Source organism: Labeo rohita, chromosome 7, assembly GCF_022985175.1.
Source record: "Labeo rohita strain BAU-BD-2019 chromosome 7, IGBB_LRoh.1.0, whole genome shotgun sequence".
In the NCBI taxonomy this organism is placed as follows: domain Eukaryota; kingdom Metazoa; phylum Chordata; class Actinopteri; order Cypriniformes; family Cyprinidae; genus Labeo; species Labeo rohita.
The window spans coordinates 32,522,148-32,539,726 of record NC_066875.1 but is presented as its reverse complement, the minus strand read 5'-3'; the positions used below and the strand labels follow the sequence as shown (position 1 = coordinate 32,539,726).

General features: G+C 37.0%; 1 protein-coding gene across 1 annotated transcript in view; it reads right to left on the bottom strand.

Annotated features, from left to right (window-relative positions):
* The window catches only part of vps13c (vacuolar protein sorting 13 homolog C), a gene marked incomplete at its 3' end in the record, with an annotated part of 47,685 nt that overhangs the window by 3,144 nt on the left and 26,962 nt on the right, over positions 1-17,579 (bottom strand). The window contains exons 36-66 of the mRNA XM_051114073.1: positions 16,363-16,667; positions 15,809-15,956; positions 15,593-15,701; positions 15,384-15,508; positions 14,373-14,529; positions 14,182-14,261; positions 13,796-13,855; positions 13,534-13,687; positions 13,316-13,435; positions 12,906-13,009; positions 12,618-12,785; positions 12,233-12,537; positions 11,881-12,028; positions 10,878-11,028; positions 10,653-10,780; positions 10,378-10,538; positions 9,136-9,389; positions 7,943-8,160; positions 7,756-7,848; positions 6,199-6,654; positions 5,926-6,081; positions 4,595-4,853; positions 4,105-4,265; positions 3,860-3,981; positions 2,947-3,244; positions 1,904-2,293; positions 1,465-1,569; positions 1,187-1,348; positions 974-1,099; positions 754-887; positions 71-197 (exon numbers count right to left, since the gene is read on the bottom strand). Coding sequence (XP_050970030.1) covers positions 71-197; positions 754-887; positions 974-1,099; positions 1,187-1,348; positions 1,465-1,569; positions 1,904-2,293; positions 2,947-3,244; positions 3,860-3,981; positions 4,105-4,265; positions 4,595-4,853; positions 5,926-6,081; positions 6,199-6,654; positions 7,756-7,848; positions 7,943-8,160; positions 9,136-9,389; positions 10,378-10,538; positions 10,653-10,780; positions 10,878-11,028; positions 11,881-12,028; positions 12,233-12,537; positions 12,618-12,785; positions 12,906-13,009; positions 13,316-13,435; positions 13,534-13,687; positions 13,796-13,855; positions 14,182-14,261; positions 14,373-14,529; positions 15,384-15,508; positions 15,593-15,701; positions 15,809-15,956; positions 16,363-16,667 — 5,484 coding nt within the window. The remainder of the gene's footprint in view (positions 1-70; positions 198-753; positions 888-973; positions 1,100-1,186; positions 1,349-1,464; positions 1,570-1,903; positions 2,294-2,946; positions 3,245-3,859; positions 3,982-4,104; positions 4,266-4,594; positions 4,854-5,925; positions 6,082-6,198; positions 6,655-7,755; positions 7,849-7,942; positions 8,161-9,135; positions 9,390-10,377; positions 10,539-10,652; positions 10,781-10,877; positions 11,029-11,880; positions 12,029-12,232; positions 12,538-12,617; positions 12,786-12,905; positions 13,010-13,315; positions 13,436-13,533; positions 13,688-13,795; positions 13,856-14,181; positions 14,262-14,372; positions 14,530-15,383; positions 15,509-15,592; positions 15,702-15,808; positions 15,957-16,362; positions 16,668-17,579) is intronic.

Below are 17,579 nucleotides of genomic sequence, written 5' to 3'. Positions count from 1 at the left end.
AACGTGGACATGATATGACCAGTAATATTAGCACCTCTTTTGATTCACTAACCCAAAATCCCTCTCTAACCTTCACAAGGTCCAGTTCTCCGCTGTGGTCTTCACAGCTCCAGCAAAGCTTCCGCACCCCTGCTGGATCATCCCATGCAAAACGCTGAGCTTCACCCGGTCTCAGTGCCCAAGACTCCTCACAGCCTCTGTGCAAGCACAGTGACACAGTATATTTATATATACATAACAAAAAATATACACAGTACGCACATATATATTATGCAAACACAAATTTTTATTTTGGATCCGATTAATCATGATTAATCATTTTACAGAACTAGAACAGTTGTTCAGCCTAATATTTGTTTTATATATATTTTTTTTAGGACGATTTGATGAATAGAAAGTTCGAAAGAATTTATTCAATTTTTGTAACATTTTAAATGTTTTCAAGAATAATTTAATACATGCTTGCATAAATATTGCATAAATAATTTCTTAATTAATAATTAAATAATTAAATTTGTAAATGAATAATTAAATTTCGTTATTATCATTTAAAAATGCGATTAATCATGATTAATTGTTTGACAGCACTACAACAGTTGTGCTGCCTAATATTTGTTATATCATTTATTCAAATTTTTTGCAACATTTTAAATGTTTTCAAACAATTTAGATTAATTAATGCATGCATGCATTAATTAATGAATATTAATATGAAGTGCAATATATGAAGTACAATATTGAAGCAGTGCTGACCTCTGTCTGAAGTTGACAGTGGCTGCAGGTGTGTGATTGACAACCAAAGCAGGTGCAGCTCCATCATAGTAATCAGTGAAGCTGATGACAGTGGAGTGGTCTGAGATATTCACATCCACTATCACGCCACCATACTGATGAAAAACAAGATTAGAACTAAGTGATCATTATTGTTTAATTAAATATGTTTAGCATCATGTTTACAGCCGATCATGTTCACCTGCTCCATGCGCAGCAGAGTCCCGTTGTCCTGCTTGTTGAAGAAGAACGATTTGGAGCTAGATTCAGATCCCACAACTCGTACACACAGCTTCCCTGTGCTGGACTCAGGCCAAAAAGGCAGACACTGTAACACGCACACAATCATACAGTCAACACACACATGCTGTAGGAATACTTCTGCCTTTAATAAGAAAAGGAATTCAGCGCTGACCTCAGTGGAGGAGATGTAGTGCCACTTGGAGCTGGAGCCATTGTTGTTCTGCACCTCTCCAACCTCCAGCTCAAACGAGGACTTATTGACTAGTGTGTAGAAAGGACTCATAGTAACAATCCGTGTCAGATTAAAGCTGCTCATCTGGATGCTGACCCCAACCTGGACATCAAAAGAGATTAAAAACAAGTTAATTTTCCATTTTTCCATTTGGATTACCTTTCCATCTAACGTTTAGTTAAATTACACTTATTGCATTAAATGTTCAAAGCATTTACCAAGTAGTCCCCATTTTTGTCAGGACAACGAACACATCCGTAGCTGCCAACGGTGTCCAGCGAGAAGCCATCAGACCACGAGCTGGTGGACACACAGAGCTGCAACTAAAACGAAGAGCAGCATGTAAATTTATGAAGTATTATCAGAACATTTCAGACTAAAATCTACTGCCACAACATGGCTTTATTAACATTACAGCTTAAACACTTTTGTATGCGTTTTGTATGCAAAGAAACCAAAAAAAGGCCTTGAATGTGTCAGTTGCGTTGCTGTCTATGCAGGGTCAGAAAACTTGGAACTTTTGGGTTTGGAAGGACATAAGGGTAATTAATTACTAGATTTCTATTTTTGGGTCAACTGTCCCTTTAAGGTTCATGGTGGCAATTGTATATTTGTATAAGTATATCCATCAAATGCTACCAAAGAGCCCAAGCTAACCTTATTCTTGCTGAAGAAATTCTTCTTTTTGAAGGAAAACAGAATGACGTCTCTGAAGTCGGATGGGTGTTTCACACATTTATCCTCTGCACGATACTGCAGCACACGGGACGTCTTATTGATGATCCAGTACGGACTGAAAATGGAGAGAACAATTTTGCCACTCACTCGAGACACATGCACCCACAGGTCCACGGTCAGTCCTTCTGATGTGTCAGAGGTGAAGCAGATGGACAAGAACTCAGGCAATTCTTTGTTTATCCTCATACGTCCAGTCCAGTTGCGACCTTGGTACTTGATCAAAACAAGCTCCATTATTTCACCGCCAACATTCGAGTTCAGCACATCTGCTGCACTGCCCTCCTGAAGCTCACAAAAGTCAGCAGAACCCTGTGAGACACATGATGTTTTAATAAATGACTGCTGGCTAATATTAAATTGATATTAATTCATACTGATTTTATAATCAATATGAATGTGTCATACAAATACCGTTTTTTTTTTAATATTTATTCAGCAAGGATGCATTAAAATGCTTAAAAGTGACAGTAAACACAATGTATTTTGTTACAAAACATTTCTATCTAAAAATGTGACGCTGGACCACAAAACCAGTCTTAAGTAGCATGGGTATATTTGTAGCAATAGCCAACAATACATTGTATGGGTCAAAATTATCGATTTTTCTTTTATGCCAAAAATCATAAAAGAAAAGATCATGTTCCAGGAAGATTTCCTATCATAAATATATCAAAACTTAATTTTTGATTAGCAATATGCATTGCTAAGAACTTCATTTGGTCAACTTTAAAGGCGATTTTCTCAATATTTAGATTTTTTTCCACCCTCAGATTGCAGATTTTCAAATAGCTATATCTTAGCCAAATATTGTCCTATCCTAACAAACCACACATCAATGGAAAGCTTATATGATGTATAAATCTCAGTTTCATAACTGACCCTTATGACTGGTTTTGTGGTCCAGGGTCACAAATGGCAAATGTGTTCCAGCATTTGTGTATTAAAATTGCAATATTTCGCACCTCCAGCAGGTAGCGTATTGAGTAAGGTAGCAGGTTTTTGAGAGTGACAGCTGGGTGCAGGTGGATGACATAAGCAGGGTCCCAGTCCCCTTCCCCATGGCTCGCAATGTGGCTGAGGTCATCAGGCATGGCCAGTGTGTTCACCACCAGTGGCAGGAAGCTGCTGTCTATGGCGGGGCATTGCAGCACCGCATGAACCTCTGAGCTCACGTGCACCTGCTCCTTCCAGGCAATGCATGTGGCGGATGCACGATACAAATCTTCTAAAGGACCAACAGGCAGCAAGAACAACTGACTCCTGAAGTAATACACAGGGCACAGACAGTTACAACATTGAGCACAAAAAAGTACAGGTCATATACTTTACAGCATCCACCCAATTTTTCAGGGCAGAAGCTGTTTTCTGGTAATGTGTGAGACTTCTGGTTCATAAGCTGACGGAAATAACAAGAAGAATAATGAAGTGAAGTAAAACTGTTTGCACTACAAACCAGTGTGTTCATAATTAAGATACAACATTCAAATAATATGGTAAGACACACCAGTCTGCAATATCAAGCAGCAAAATGAGTCGTTTTGTACAGCTAAAAATAGCTGGACGCAGATGAGACCAGAAGCCAGACACATTCAATTTACAAATGGCAACACCCGCTCTTACGGGAAAAATAAGGTGGATAGTACAAGGGCATCAAACACTGCCTGCAAAGAAAAAAAAATGACCAAATTATGCAAAAAAAAGAAAAAACTATTTTATTTTCACCAACGGCAGGACAGAGTCGCAAAACTTGTGTTGGACCTTTTTTAGGTTTTTGTGTTAGCTTTGTATTAATGTTCACTCTGAGATGGCTAATAAAATCTAAAGTGAATGCATGTGAATGCAAAGTTGGAAGTTACACTTCTCCTCCATTTATACCTGTAAGCTTCTAGGGGAACATGACACTCCTTCTCCGGCTCAGCAACCCCTACATTCACCATCACTCCAAGTTCAGAAGAATACTTCAGAATGGCAAAAGGCACTGAGAAATGGTTCTTTATCTATTAACACATAAAAAATAAATCAGAGTCACAGTGGTTTTGACAAGGTCATTTTCACTAATGATTTATTTGTCCACGTGAACAGATGTATCCGCTCGGCAGGTAAAAAGTGAGCAGACGAACCTGTAGGGGGGACCGTACAGTGATGACCTTGTTGCCCTCGCTGGCATCGATCTGTAGCAGTACAGACACTGCATCTTGTTGCATGGGTCCTCTGATATTATACAGTCTGCGGCCAGGCTTACCCAACGGGATATTTGAAATCTCACTGTAGCCTGTGGGAACTGCACAGGGGACATTTATGATTAGGATTAGCGTACTGCATTTACCTATAGTTCATGACCTAAAAATTAATAAACTATAGCTAAAGGATATTATAGGATAACATCAAAAATATATAAAGGTAATTTAACAAACAGAATAACCAGATCTGGCTTTCTTTATTTTTGTAAGGGCATTTGGGCTGTTCAGAACAGCATTTTTGAGGATCACAGACATCCTAGACAACTTTCTAAGAGCATATTGTAACCAAAAATGCCTTCTAGGTAGGTTTTGAGGCACAACCCAAAGCATTTGTACGGTTTATGAGGTGTATATTGTCTTTGTTACTGACCTACGCTGAGATTGAATAAGCAGCTTTCCTGCCTCTGCAGGGCAGACAGTCGTGCTGAACGCTCAAAGGATGAATGTTCTAAATCCACACTTTTATCCACCGCCAATTCGTGCAGTTTACCCGGTGCGGATGAGCCAGTCAAACGCAGGTTAGCACTGTGCTGAACAATGAGTGGAATGCCTAATGCATTGCGGATGGTGTATGGGGATTTCTCCTTCAGAGAATGATCAAATGTGGAAGCTGTGCTCTCTGAGAATGCCTGGCGAGAGAGAAATTTTATTTTTATATTTATAACATACATTACCATTTAAAGGTTTGGGGTCAGTGAGATTTAAAAAAACAAATGTACTGGAAATAAGTCTCTTATTATCACCAAGGCTGCATTTATTTGATCAAAAATACAGTGAACATTGTGAAATGTTATTAAAAACTAGACTGTTTTCTAATTTAATATATTTTAAAATGCAATTTATTCCTGTGGTGGCAAAACTGTCATATTATCTTAGGGACCAATTCTCACTATTATCTAATTATTAACTACAACACATGCCTAATTTGCAACTCCTAATTTGTAGTTAAGTATATGGGATAGGGTATGGGGTAGGACTAAGGGATCTAAAATATGGTCATGCAGAATTAATATGTGCTTTATAAGTACTAATAAACAGCCAATATGCCAATAACATGCATGCTAATAAGCAACTAGTTAATAATGAGAATTGGTCCTTAAAATAGCGTTACTGCAAAGCTGAATTTTCAGCAGCCATTACTCCAGTCTTCAGTATCACATGTTCCTTCAGAAATCATTCTAATATGCTGATTAGGTGCTCAAAAAACATTTCTTATTATTAATGTTGAAAACATTCTTGCAGCTTAATAGTTTTGTGGACACAGAGATATATTTTTTAGGATTCTTGGGTGAATAATTTAAAGGGAAAGCATTTTTTGAAATACAAATCTTTTGAAATATTATAAATGTATTTACTGTCACTTTTGATCAATTTAATGTGCCCTTGCAAATTAAAATTTTATTTCTAAAAAAAAAAAAAAAAACTTCCTACTGACCCCAACTTTTGAACAGTGTCAGTTTAACACCCTGTGAATATCACACCATAAAAAAAAGAAACGACTAATAACAATAACAGTAAACAAACAAACAAACAAAAATCACATGTCATTCAAAAATTCTTGAATTAAAAAACAAACAAAAATCTTACATTTTGTACGTACTGGAAAAGTGAATGGTAAAATGCATACTGCATGCTCAGAAAATGCATGGGTTTTTTTTTTTTTTGTTGAGTAAATGCTGTTTTTTGGACTGAACGGTTTACCTTAGCCAGGTTGTTGAAGACACTGAGGCAGCACTTGGACACTGTGATGTTCATGGTGTCTTTGGAACATATGGTGATGGCTGTGCGAGGCTCTGGCAACATAACAAAATCATCCCCAGGAACTGGACTTTTATCTCGAACAGGGTTGTTCTTCATCTACACAAACACAAACAAATAATCACCAACAGAGCAACCTGCAACATTTCTGACAGGGTGGGAATGTTGATTCACGTTCAAACGCATTAGCAAAAAAAGACATGCAATTCTGCTTACATCTAATTTAAGGTTCCACCTCCGTTTCCCGCTGTCCACTCTCTCAAGCAGTGGTTCCCAAATTGCATGAGTCTCATTGAAGTAATTCACCTCCAGTGTCATATCAGCAGAGACGCTGAGCAATGATGACCAGTTCTGAGCAGTACCGGTGAATGACGACTCTGCAAGCAGCAGGGGAACAGTCCGATGCCCCAAACCTGACTCCAGCGTGACCTGCACCACCTTCACGTTCATCTCAAAACTCTCTCCATCCTTACTGCTGTCCACATCCTTGAAGCTCTCAGTGACCTCGGAGGCTGTATCCACGCCAAGGAACCAGTAGTTTGCATTAGCGACATTCATCAAAGACCAGAGGCTGTTTAGGTCATCGGACGTCTGCTGTGACGGCTCTTCTTTAGGTTTGGGTGCCATGGCCGCAGTGATGGTAATGACAGTGTTAAGAATGATAGGAGAGATCTGAGAGAACAAGACAAGAAAAAGTGTGTTAGTTCAAAAAAGATTTGTTAATATATTCCTGGGATATGTAATGAAAACCTGAGATGTTTGAACAGTACTGTATATATTTACACAAAAAACAACTCCTGAAATACAGTAACAGTATCTTTGTACACTACACTACAGTTAAAAAGTTTTAGATCAGTAAGATTTTTTCGAAAGAAATTAATGCTTTTATTCCTCAAGAATACATTATATGAATCAAAAATGACATTTAAAAACAGTTGCAAAAGATTTATATTTAAAATAAACACTGTATTTTTAAATTTATAATCATCACAGAGTTATTGATGGTAATAATAAGAAATGTTTCTTGAGCACCAAATCAGCATATGTGACCCTGGACCACAAAACCAGTCTTAAGTACCACGGGTATATTTGTAGCAATAGCCAATAATACATTGTATGGGTCAATATTATAGATTTTTCTTTCATGCCAAAAATCATTAGGATATTAAGTAAAGATCATGTTCCATGAAGATATTTTATAAATTTCCTACCGTAAATATCAAAACTTAATTTTTGATTAGAAATATGCACTGTTAAGAACTTAAATTGAACAAATTTACAGGTGATTTCTCAATATTTCGATTTTTTTTTGCACCCTCAGATTCCAGATTTTCAAATAGTTGCATCTCGGCCAAATATTGTCCTAACAAACCATACATCAGTTGAAAGCTTATTATTCACCGTTCAGATTATTATTGTATAATATCCTTAAAAATTGACCCTTATGACTGGATTTGTGGTCCAGGGTCAAATATTACAATGATTTCTAAAGGATCATGTAACACTGAAGACTAGTGTAATGGCTTCTTAAAAAACAGTTTCAACATCACAGAAATAAATGTTAAAATATATAAAATATATATATAAAAACATAACATTTTGTTTTTTATATATTATTTACTGTATTTTTGATCAAATAAATGCAGCCTTGGTGAGTATAAGAGGCTTATTTCAAAACCATTAAAAAAATCTTACTAACCCTAAACTTTTGAAATTGTAGAATTCTTGTTCTTTTCACAAAATCTTACACATGAATAAAAAGATAACACCTACTTTTACTATGACCTCCTCTACAGTTATTGAACCAGTTAATGGGGCATTGGTTGGCATTTTGGTCTGAAGTACAACAGAGCATGGTCTCAGCACCTGCAGTAAAAACAAATGTAGCATTTGTAAAGCATTAAAGACATTTACAATTACATAGCCTACAATACATGTTAATAGAAATCAGTAAGCATACAGTGGTCTCAGCTTTGTCACCCTCCTTCCTGATAAAGGGGCAGGCGAGCACTTTGAGGCTTCTGACGTTGGCCTTCATGAACTGTCCCATGTCTTCAGACATCAGGCTAAAATCACACTGGAATGAGGCTACTAGTGCAGGAGCATCTGCCTTCATCAGGTTAGCCACAAACACAACTTCTGGGTCCACCACAACTGCTCGTAGTTTGGTTTTTGGAGCTAGTGTTGATGACAGATAAAAATATCAAATAATTTTTTAAATAAATTTCTGAAATAAAGGGCTCTTACACATTTATGAAAATTTATTTTGATTCATTTTCTATGACTGTTCCAGACATTTCTAATGATCAGATTCATTTTTAAAGTATAGACACTGACGTACAAGCATTTCTAGCTAAAAATACTTCACAACTGATCAGAAAAATACACACTGAATGTAACACACTTATTCTTTACAACTGCAGTGTAATCAGAGATTTAGACTTTAATTGTTTTTTTATATCCTCAACGACAAAAAGTTGCTTACTTTTTTAGTGTGAATCTACAGTATTTAATGTGGCTTTGTTTAAAGGATTAGTTCACTTCCAGAACAAAAATTAGACAATTTACTCACCATGTTCATGTCTTCAGTTGTAAAGAAATTATGTTTTTTGAGGAAAACGCTTCAGGAATTTTCTCCATACAGTGGACTTCAATGGTGCCTGCGAGTTAGAACTTCCAAAATGCAGGTCAAAAGAAGAGTCTCATCTAGCGAATCGGTTATTTTCGACATACCTTAACTGTATTGAACCGGAGAGCACAGAGTACGCATTCGCATCACAGAGCTAGACAAGACAAGCATTAGTTGTTAAAAAGTGCATAAATTGTCAATTCTTTTTAGAAAATAACCAATCGTTTCGCTAGATAAGACCCTTCCTCGGCTGGGATCATTTAGAGCCCTTTGAAGCTGCATTTAAACTGCATTTTGGAAGTTCAAACTCGTGGGCACCATCGAAGTCCACTACATGGAGAACCAACAAAACGTTTTCCTCAAAAAACAATTTCTTTACGACTGAAGAAAGAAAGACATGAACATCTTGGATGACAAGGGGGTGAGTAAATTATCTATACGTTTTTGTTCTGGAAGTGAACTAATCCTTTAACATCGTACATTTAACATGTGACTACTCATACTTTTAGTAGTAGAGTTCATACCTGCTTTAGGTTCACTCTGGATTTTGGGCTCTGAGACGTATTTGAGTAGCAGTTGATTGGTTTTGTCTCTGTGTGTAGGTGGACTTGAAGGCAGGGCTTGCATAAAAAAGTCGGCCACAGCCAACAGAAACTCCACGCTAGCACACAAATAGAGCTTCTGCAGAACAGCGACCACTGAGCGCTCATCTGCATTCTGAGAGTATGTCACATCAATCATGGGATCTACTGTCTCCTCATCACGCCTTCCCAGCATCCTATAAGGAAAAACAATACAGAGTGATCAAAGGGATGAGACCTAGAAACAGGACTGTACACTAAGCTAACAGTTTTGTAGATGTTTGTTTCGTCTGAAATGCTCAGTCTGTCTTTCATCTTAAAGGGATAGTTCACCCAAAAATGAAAATTCTGTCATTAATTGCTCACCCTCATGTCGTTACAAACCAGTAAGACAAATTAAGATATTTTTGATGAAATCCGAGAGCTGTCTGACCCTGCATAGATATTCTCGTAAACGCAAAAGTTGGGAAAAGTTGAATAAAGTCGTTATTTTTGTTTTCTTTGCACACATGAAGTATTCTCGTAGCTTCATAAAATGAATAAAATTATGACATCATTTCACTGATGTCATATGGACTATTTTAACAATGTCCTTAATACTTTTCAGAGCCTTGAACATGGTAGTTCTGGCAAGGCAGAAAGGGTCAGAAAACTCTCAGATTTTATCAAAAATATCTTAATTTATGTTCCAAAGATGATCGAAAGTCTTACTGGTTCTTGTTCGAAATGACATGAGGGAGAGTAATTAATGACAGAATTTTCGTTTTTGGGTGAACTAATCCCTTTAAGTAATGTGTTGAATAAAAGTGTTATGATTAAGTAAAAAAAATATGTAAAAAATTTTGTTTACATTTTTATATACATCAAAGTCTGGAAAAATTAATATTTTTTAATATTTTTTAGAAATCTCTTATGCTCACAAAAGCAGCATTTTTTGATTTAAAAAAAAAAAAAAAAAAAAAAAAAAAAAAATCAAACAGCAAAAAACGTAATATGGTGAAATATTGTTACATTTTAAAATAATGCTGTCTACTTTAATATATTTAAAATGCACTTTAAGCTAAATTTTCAGCAACAATTACTACAGTCTTTAGTGTCACATGACCTTTCAGAAATCATTTTAATTTGGTACAAAATCCTCATTACAAACTTTTGACCAGTAGTGTGTGTGTATGTGTAAATCACCTGGATGTGACTCTCTGAATACCGTTCCTCCTGTCATCCAGCGTGCATGTGGTGAGGATGGTGGAGACCTCCATGTTACCGTTATTAAACATTTTGCCTGAAGTCTTCATTTTACGCAGCATGAATTCACCTAAACACAACTGCTCCTCATGAACAGAGGGCTAGAGAAAGAGAAGATATAACAAAAGACAGATATAACGCTCACTTTCTTTAGTAATGGACTGTAACTCTAAACAGTCACTGATGTTCACAAATCTGTAGGCTCCCATACACACCTGTGCAGGATTGTTACTGTAGAGAGTAAGACCAAGGGACTCCACATTAAAGCTGAATTTGACACTCTCCAGCAGCTCGGTCTCCTTCAGTTTACTTTCAGACAGCTTCTCCACAAGAATCTCAGAGCCTTCACAAAGCACACACAAATAAAGACAATCCACTGAGTTTTTCTCTAGGAGAAAGATCATTATACAAAATGTCTGTGTGTGTCCGTCTTCCCTCACCAGTCGCTGTACGTGCTCTGACAAGCACACTCTCTTGTTTGAGGGCTGCCTCTGAGGCGATCGGTGCATCAGATTGAACACTGCTCGCCTCTCCGATATTCTCCATCAGAATCCGCAGCAGGACAGTCAGGTCATCTTGACTCAGAGCCACCTGGAACACAGTAAGAAAATGTGAGAATCTTCATTCATTTTCTTCATTAATAACTTCATTAATGGCCTAGAGATTAATTTTCTTCATTAATAACTTCATTAATGGCCTAGAGAACCAAAGATAATCAAAAGTAAATAACAGATATTGCAGGTCACTTTACTTTAATGCACTTTTGTTTTACTTTGTTTATAAAAAAAATGTACTGTAGTTAATTATTAATGAAGTTAAAATATAAATTAATTAATTAATTTATAGTTTTCTTATTTTGCCTAAATATAATATTTTTTTCATTTAGTACTGTGCTTCAGAAGCTTCCGAAGATACTTACATGTTTCCCAGAAGACAAAATAAGTTAAATTTACCCTGATTTTCAAATTCAAAAAGTTTTAACCCCCGGCTCTTAATGCATCATTTTTCCTTCTGGAGCATCAGTGAGCATTTGAACCTTCTGTAATAGTTGCATATGAGTCCCTCAGTTGTTCTCAGTGTGAAAAGATGGATCTCAAAATCACAGTCATTGTTGGAAAGGGTTTTAACATTCAGGTAACAACACAGTATTAGAAATCAAGTGTAGGTAAACTTTTGAATGGGGTCATTTTTATAATTTCAACCATTATTTTCTCTTGTGGACTATATGCAAAAGTCTTTTACGAGAAATATCTTATTCAGCTCAGTACGAAATCAAAAATAATACGCATTTTGTATGATCCCTCCTATTTGGGTAAAATAATTAACATTTTCCAGATTCTGCAAGGTGTATGTAAACTTTTGACCTCAACTGTATATTATTATTATTTATATAAATTTTTCATAATTCACTCGGATCAATGTCCTGGCATTATGTGAACAGACCTTCATTGGCTTCAGATCTCCATCCACCTCCAAGGCAGCCATCTTCTGGTACCATGATGCCGCCAGGTTTCGTTTAACAGATAGAACAAGGTTGACTGGCTCCAACAGTTTTGAACTAGGCTGATTTGAGTCCTGCTCCATGGAAATTCTAAGAATATCAAACAAAAGGATATATAAGAGGAAACATATATAGAGATGTATAATAGACAGCTAGACTATGGGATTTGAAAATTCATAAAATGAATTCTGTTCAGTTAATCAGATCAGTATCAGAACTGTAAATGGACACATACTGGATATAATTATACTGTAAGTCTGAGAATCCTAGATAAGCTTTGTGGCAGTGGGCTACCTGGACAATTTTAGCTGTGTGAGCTGTATATCCATATTATCTATGACAGCAGGCAGCGGACGACCTTCCACTGGGAGCAGAGAGAAGCTGTTTCCCACAGTAATGAGACCGAGGTCCGCCTCCACAGCATTATGGGATGTGGAGGACTGAGGGATTATGATAAGGGGGGCCTTCAGTCTGATGTTCATGGCAAGTCTGAAACTCTTCTGAGCGAAATCCCTCACACTGGAAGCTGCTTTCTCTGCGGCCTGAGCCGTGGCGGCACTGAGAGCCTCTTTAGCTGTCTGGAAGTTATTACTGAAATTCTGTGGAGAGAAAAAGTAAAAGTAATTCACTGTGAATCACTTGAATCAGCAGAGAGGCCATGTGTGCAATTTTAACTCACCAGTAACGACATGACGAATTTGTGAAGGTAGACCACTTGAATACAGCCCACGTTGAGTTTCACTTTGCCATCGACCTTTGAAGTATCTGTATATCCAGCCCCCTCAGTGGCTTTGGGGGTCAGACTCATGCTGAAGCTGAACACCTCATCGCCTACGATGGAGATGGCCTAGAGAACCAAAAATAATCAAAAGTAAATAACAGATCTGGCAGGTCACTTTACTTTAATGCACTTTTGTTTTACTTTGTTTATAAAAACAAATTTACTGTAGTGGTCTGGCTAGCTTGCCTTTTTGTGAATTGTTTTAGGATCCACATTCATGATGATGAAGTCGCGCAAACGTGTGGTCATGTGTGTCTGAGTTCCTTGCATCTTTAGAGAACCGTCCAAACCTACAAGAAGATTTATAAAATCAGCTCCAGTCTCAGAATAATCAAGAAATACATGCATCTAGATACACCACAAAATTATAAAGTTGTTTTATTACAACATTTCAAAATTGTTTACATCATTTAGAACAAGAACTACACATCATTTTTTGTTTGTACTATAGTTGGTATTTAAAACTACATAATATAATTATTTAATCAAAAAATATGTCATATTAATAAAATATATTCTTTAATTTGTTTCACAGTATCAGTATTGTAGTAAGTTTTATATTGTAATACATCTTCAATATAGGAATGCATTTTCACCCTGAATCTTAATGTCTGCCATGTTGCTCTTCTGGTCACAAACCAACACATTAAATGCTCCGAGCTGCATGTTCACCATCAGGTCAATGACGTCCCCATCAGAGGGAGAGCTTAGTGCAGCTGAGACAAGAACAGTCCTTCATTACTTCTTGATTAATACAGACACAAAATATTCCATGTTTGTCAGTGACTATACGTGTTTGTGTGTGTGTGTTTACTGGATTTAGCTGAGGTAGTTCTCATATCGTCACTCTTTTTGCTCTCTCTCTCAGGTGAGGGCAGACTGCTGTCGGACAGGGCAGCAGACAGGAAGTCCATGGTAGAGAGGAGAGCCTCAGTATGCAGCATCAAGTCTAAAGAGGAGAACACCACCTAAAAACACACACAGGCACGTTAAACCCTTCAATACGATGTTCTTTTGAGGTTTACATCTCAATTCCCTAAACTGTAAATTATTTAACATTATTTACAGATGCTTACATTGATCTTCTGCTCAGTGTTCTGGTAAAGGCTTGCAAAGTTAGGCCCATTTCGATCAGCCTACAAAGACAGGAATCAAACAAGGTTAAGATCTGCGTTCATGGGTCCTGGAAGCTCTCAACACCTGCTACATCTTAGTGAAAAGTTTATGCTGTAATTCTAGGATTAATAATGGAGAATCTATAGAGAGCTGGAGATCTGAAGCCTGCGTAGACATGAAATGTCCTGCCACTAATCAACTTAAGTCACTAGTCACTTAACACTATAAGAGGATTTTTTAAAAAATCTCTGTATAGAAAGTTTTCTAAATAGTGCTTATAGGCTGATGCAATTATTGGAATTATGCACTCATATTAGTGTAATTCATAAAGAAATACTTTAGCTACCTTAAAATACTTGACTTCAAGAAGATCTGCTCCTGATTCTGCTGAGGAACTGATTATACAGAGTGGTTCTTGATTTGAATCTACAGAAAAAAATGTCAAATTAATGAAATTTTAGGGGGGAAAAACACTTTTTTTTGTTATGAAATTGAGTTGCTTTGTACTGTGAAGTTTCAAAACCAAGCGCTACAAACCAAGGAACTCTAGGCACTTCATGGAGATGGTTTTGATGTATGTCGTGGCCTCCATGTCATATTTTCGAACTTTAGTGTTGATTCCAAGCTGAGCTGCATGGAGAACCAAAAAGGGACACTCTTTCCCATTTTTGGACTTTTTAAGCTTCAGCATAACCTAAAGAGAAAGATACAGGATTCTTAGTCCACTCCAGATTCCTAGTCAGCAAATCTGGAGTTATGACTGTAGGACAACCGAAAATAAGAACTTAAAGGGATAGTTAACCCAGAATCAAAAATCTATCATTTAATTACTCACCCTCATTTTGTTTCAAACTTGCTAGCCCTTGGTTCATCTTCGGAACACAAATGAAGATATTTTTGTTGAAATCCGAGAGCTTTCTGACCCTCTATAGACAGCAACGTAACTACTGCGTTCAAGGCCCAGAAAGATTGCAAGGACAACATTAAAATAGTCCAATGGACTTCAGTGGTTCAACCTTCATTTTATGAAGCTACAAGAAAACTTTTTGTGCACAAAGAAAGACTTTGACTTTGAAAGACTAATGACTTTTTCAGTCTCTGCTTCATGTTCACAAGAGTACCACAATGCACGCGGGTTCTGCGTCAGACAGCTCCGTCAGACATGCGTCGGGATATTCTCGTGAACATGTCGAAGACTGACAGGGAAGAGAAAAAAATTGTTGAATGAAGTGGTTATTTTTGTTTTCTTTGTGCACAAAAAGTATTCTCGTAGCTTCATAATATTACGGTTGAACCACTGATGTCACATGGACAATTTTATCAATGTCCTTACTATGTTTCTGGGCCTTGAACATTGATAGTTGCGTGGATAGTTGTGGCTGTAGATAGTAGCGTGGCTGTCTAATGCAGGGTCATAAAGCTCTCGGATTTCATAAAAAATATCTGATGAACAAAGGTCTTACAAGGTTTGGAACGACATGAGTTTGAGTAATTAATGACAGAATTTTCATTGTTGAGTGAACTATGTGTTTAAGAGAGCTTAATTACCTCCTTGATTTCAAAATTGAGGAGCACACTGACAACATTCTCAGTGAAAGCACCATTGGTCAATGCAGGTTGACTCTCTGTCCCCACAGGAAGTGTCTCTATCAGTCCTTCATCTACAGCTTCATCTGCAGAGGAAGAGAGGGCAAAACGAAGCCCTTAAAGACAAGCTTTACTGGACAAGTTTACTGACAAGTTAAACCTTTTCATACCTTTAGCAGAAGCTTTTGTTCTCTCCACCACAGCAGCCTTGCTTCCCTCTCCAATGTTCTCTGCTAGAATCCTCATGAGAACCCCAACATCCTCCTGGCCAAGAGCCATCTACAGAAGCCAGAAAAATACAAATCTTTAGTTTTCTCTTCTGGAAATCATGTTTGGGTTCCATTTAGGATTTTACATTAAACACTTTCACTTCATGAGAAACTCACGTTCATTGACATAAGCACTCCATTGACCTCCATTCCAGGAATTTTGCTGTACCAAGTGGCAGCCAAATTACGCTTGACTAAAAGCTCCAGATTTATGGGCTCCAGAATCTCAACATCTAGATGAGCAGCGTCATGCTTCAGAACAGTCCTGAAGAAAGAAGGTCAAATAAATGAATCATAGAAAGTTAGGAGCCACCTCTAAATCATTGTTTAGCACCAAACAGGCAGAAGACTATTAACCGAAATAAAGCTGAAAAAAAAGAACATAAATATCACATAAAAAATGAAGTTACAAATGTTGCATTGGAAACTAATAGAAAGTAAGCTGAAGTACTAAAATGACTAAAGCTAAAACTGAAATAAAAATACATCTGAATTGAAATATATTGAAAAAATAATAATACAATTACAAAATCTCAAAACATAATACTTAAGCAAGATTTCTTAAGTATACAACGTAAACCAAAAATTAAAATGAAAACCAAAAATATAAAAATAAAAGTTAGTTTAAAATATTAATATACTATAACACCATAAGTAATAGTAAAACCTACCTAGATAGTTTGAGCTGTGTGAGTTTTACGTCCATGGTCTCCAAAACTGCAGGCAATGGGAAGCCCTCAGCTGCCAGCAGTGAGAAGCTGTTTCCCACAGTGATGAGACCCAAGTCAACCACAAATGCATTATGGGATGTGGAGGACTGAGGGATTATGATAAGGGGGGCCTTCAGTCTGATGTCCATGGCAAGTCTAAAACTCTTCTGAGCGAAATCCCTCACACTGGAAGCTGCTTTCTCCGCAGCCTGAGCCGTGGCGGCAGTGAGAGCCTCTTTAGCTGTCTGGAAGTTATCCACAAACATCTATGGAAGACAACCAACAGTTAGTTACAGCTTTGTGTGACTTGACATTGGCAGTTTAGTAGAAGTGAGGGAAGATTTTTAATGTAACAGCCTGGGATCCACAGTAGGGAAATTCATGCAGAGTTATTCTTCTATTTTAAAACGCCTGAAAGCCGAATTTACAACGAAAAGCTGCAAATTCAGCAAGGGTGGAAAAAGCAGTGCTGGAGTGAACGTTTTGTGAGTTAGAACTGGTAAAAATCAAGGCATCCATATCGTGCGAAATTCCAAATCTCATATTTCAGTGATTTCTACTTTCTACAATATATAGTATGAGACGCAAGCACACATGCAAATCCAAACATTCGCAATCAAGTCATTGAAATATTCGGTGCCTTAGTGCCTCACAGTTAGAACAGTAATATCTCACTATTGAAATTCATTACTGAAAGCTAACATACTCAAGACATCCATCTAAGAGAAAACAGCTTTAAAAGCTGCAGTTTGCAATTTCTGCAACATTAGCAACAGCAAAAAGAATTGTAATCTGTTTAGCAACACCGACTCAACATTTTTTACCTCTTTCTGAAAAATAAAAGTTGGTGGTATCCACTGTTTGAAAAAACACTTGGACGGGATCTATTTAATTCTATTTGATGCCACTAGCAGTGCAGAAATTCTAAAATGCAATGAATAAATATCAAGTATAGGTGCAATCTTTCTTGTGGTTCTATAAACTACCAAATTTGCTAAAAAAAAGTCATACCTTAAATAAAAAACATCGTAAGTCATGAAACTGAGACTGATACTGAATAAATAAGCTTTCCATTGATGTATGGTTTGTTACAACAGGACAATATTTGGCTGCGATGCAACTATTTAAAAATCTGGAATCTGAGGGTGCAAACAAATCAAAATATTGAGAAAATCGCC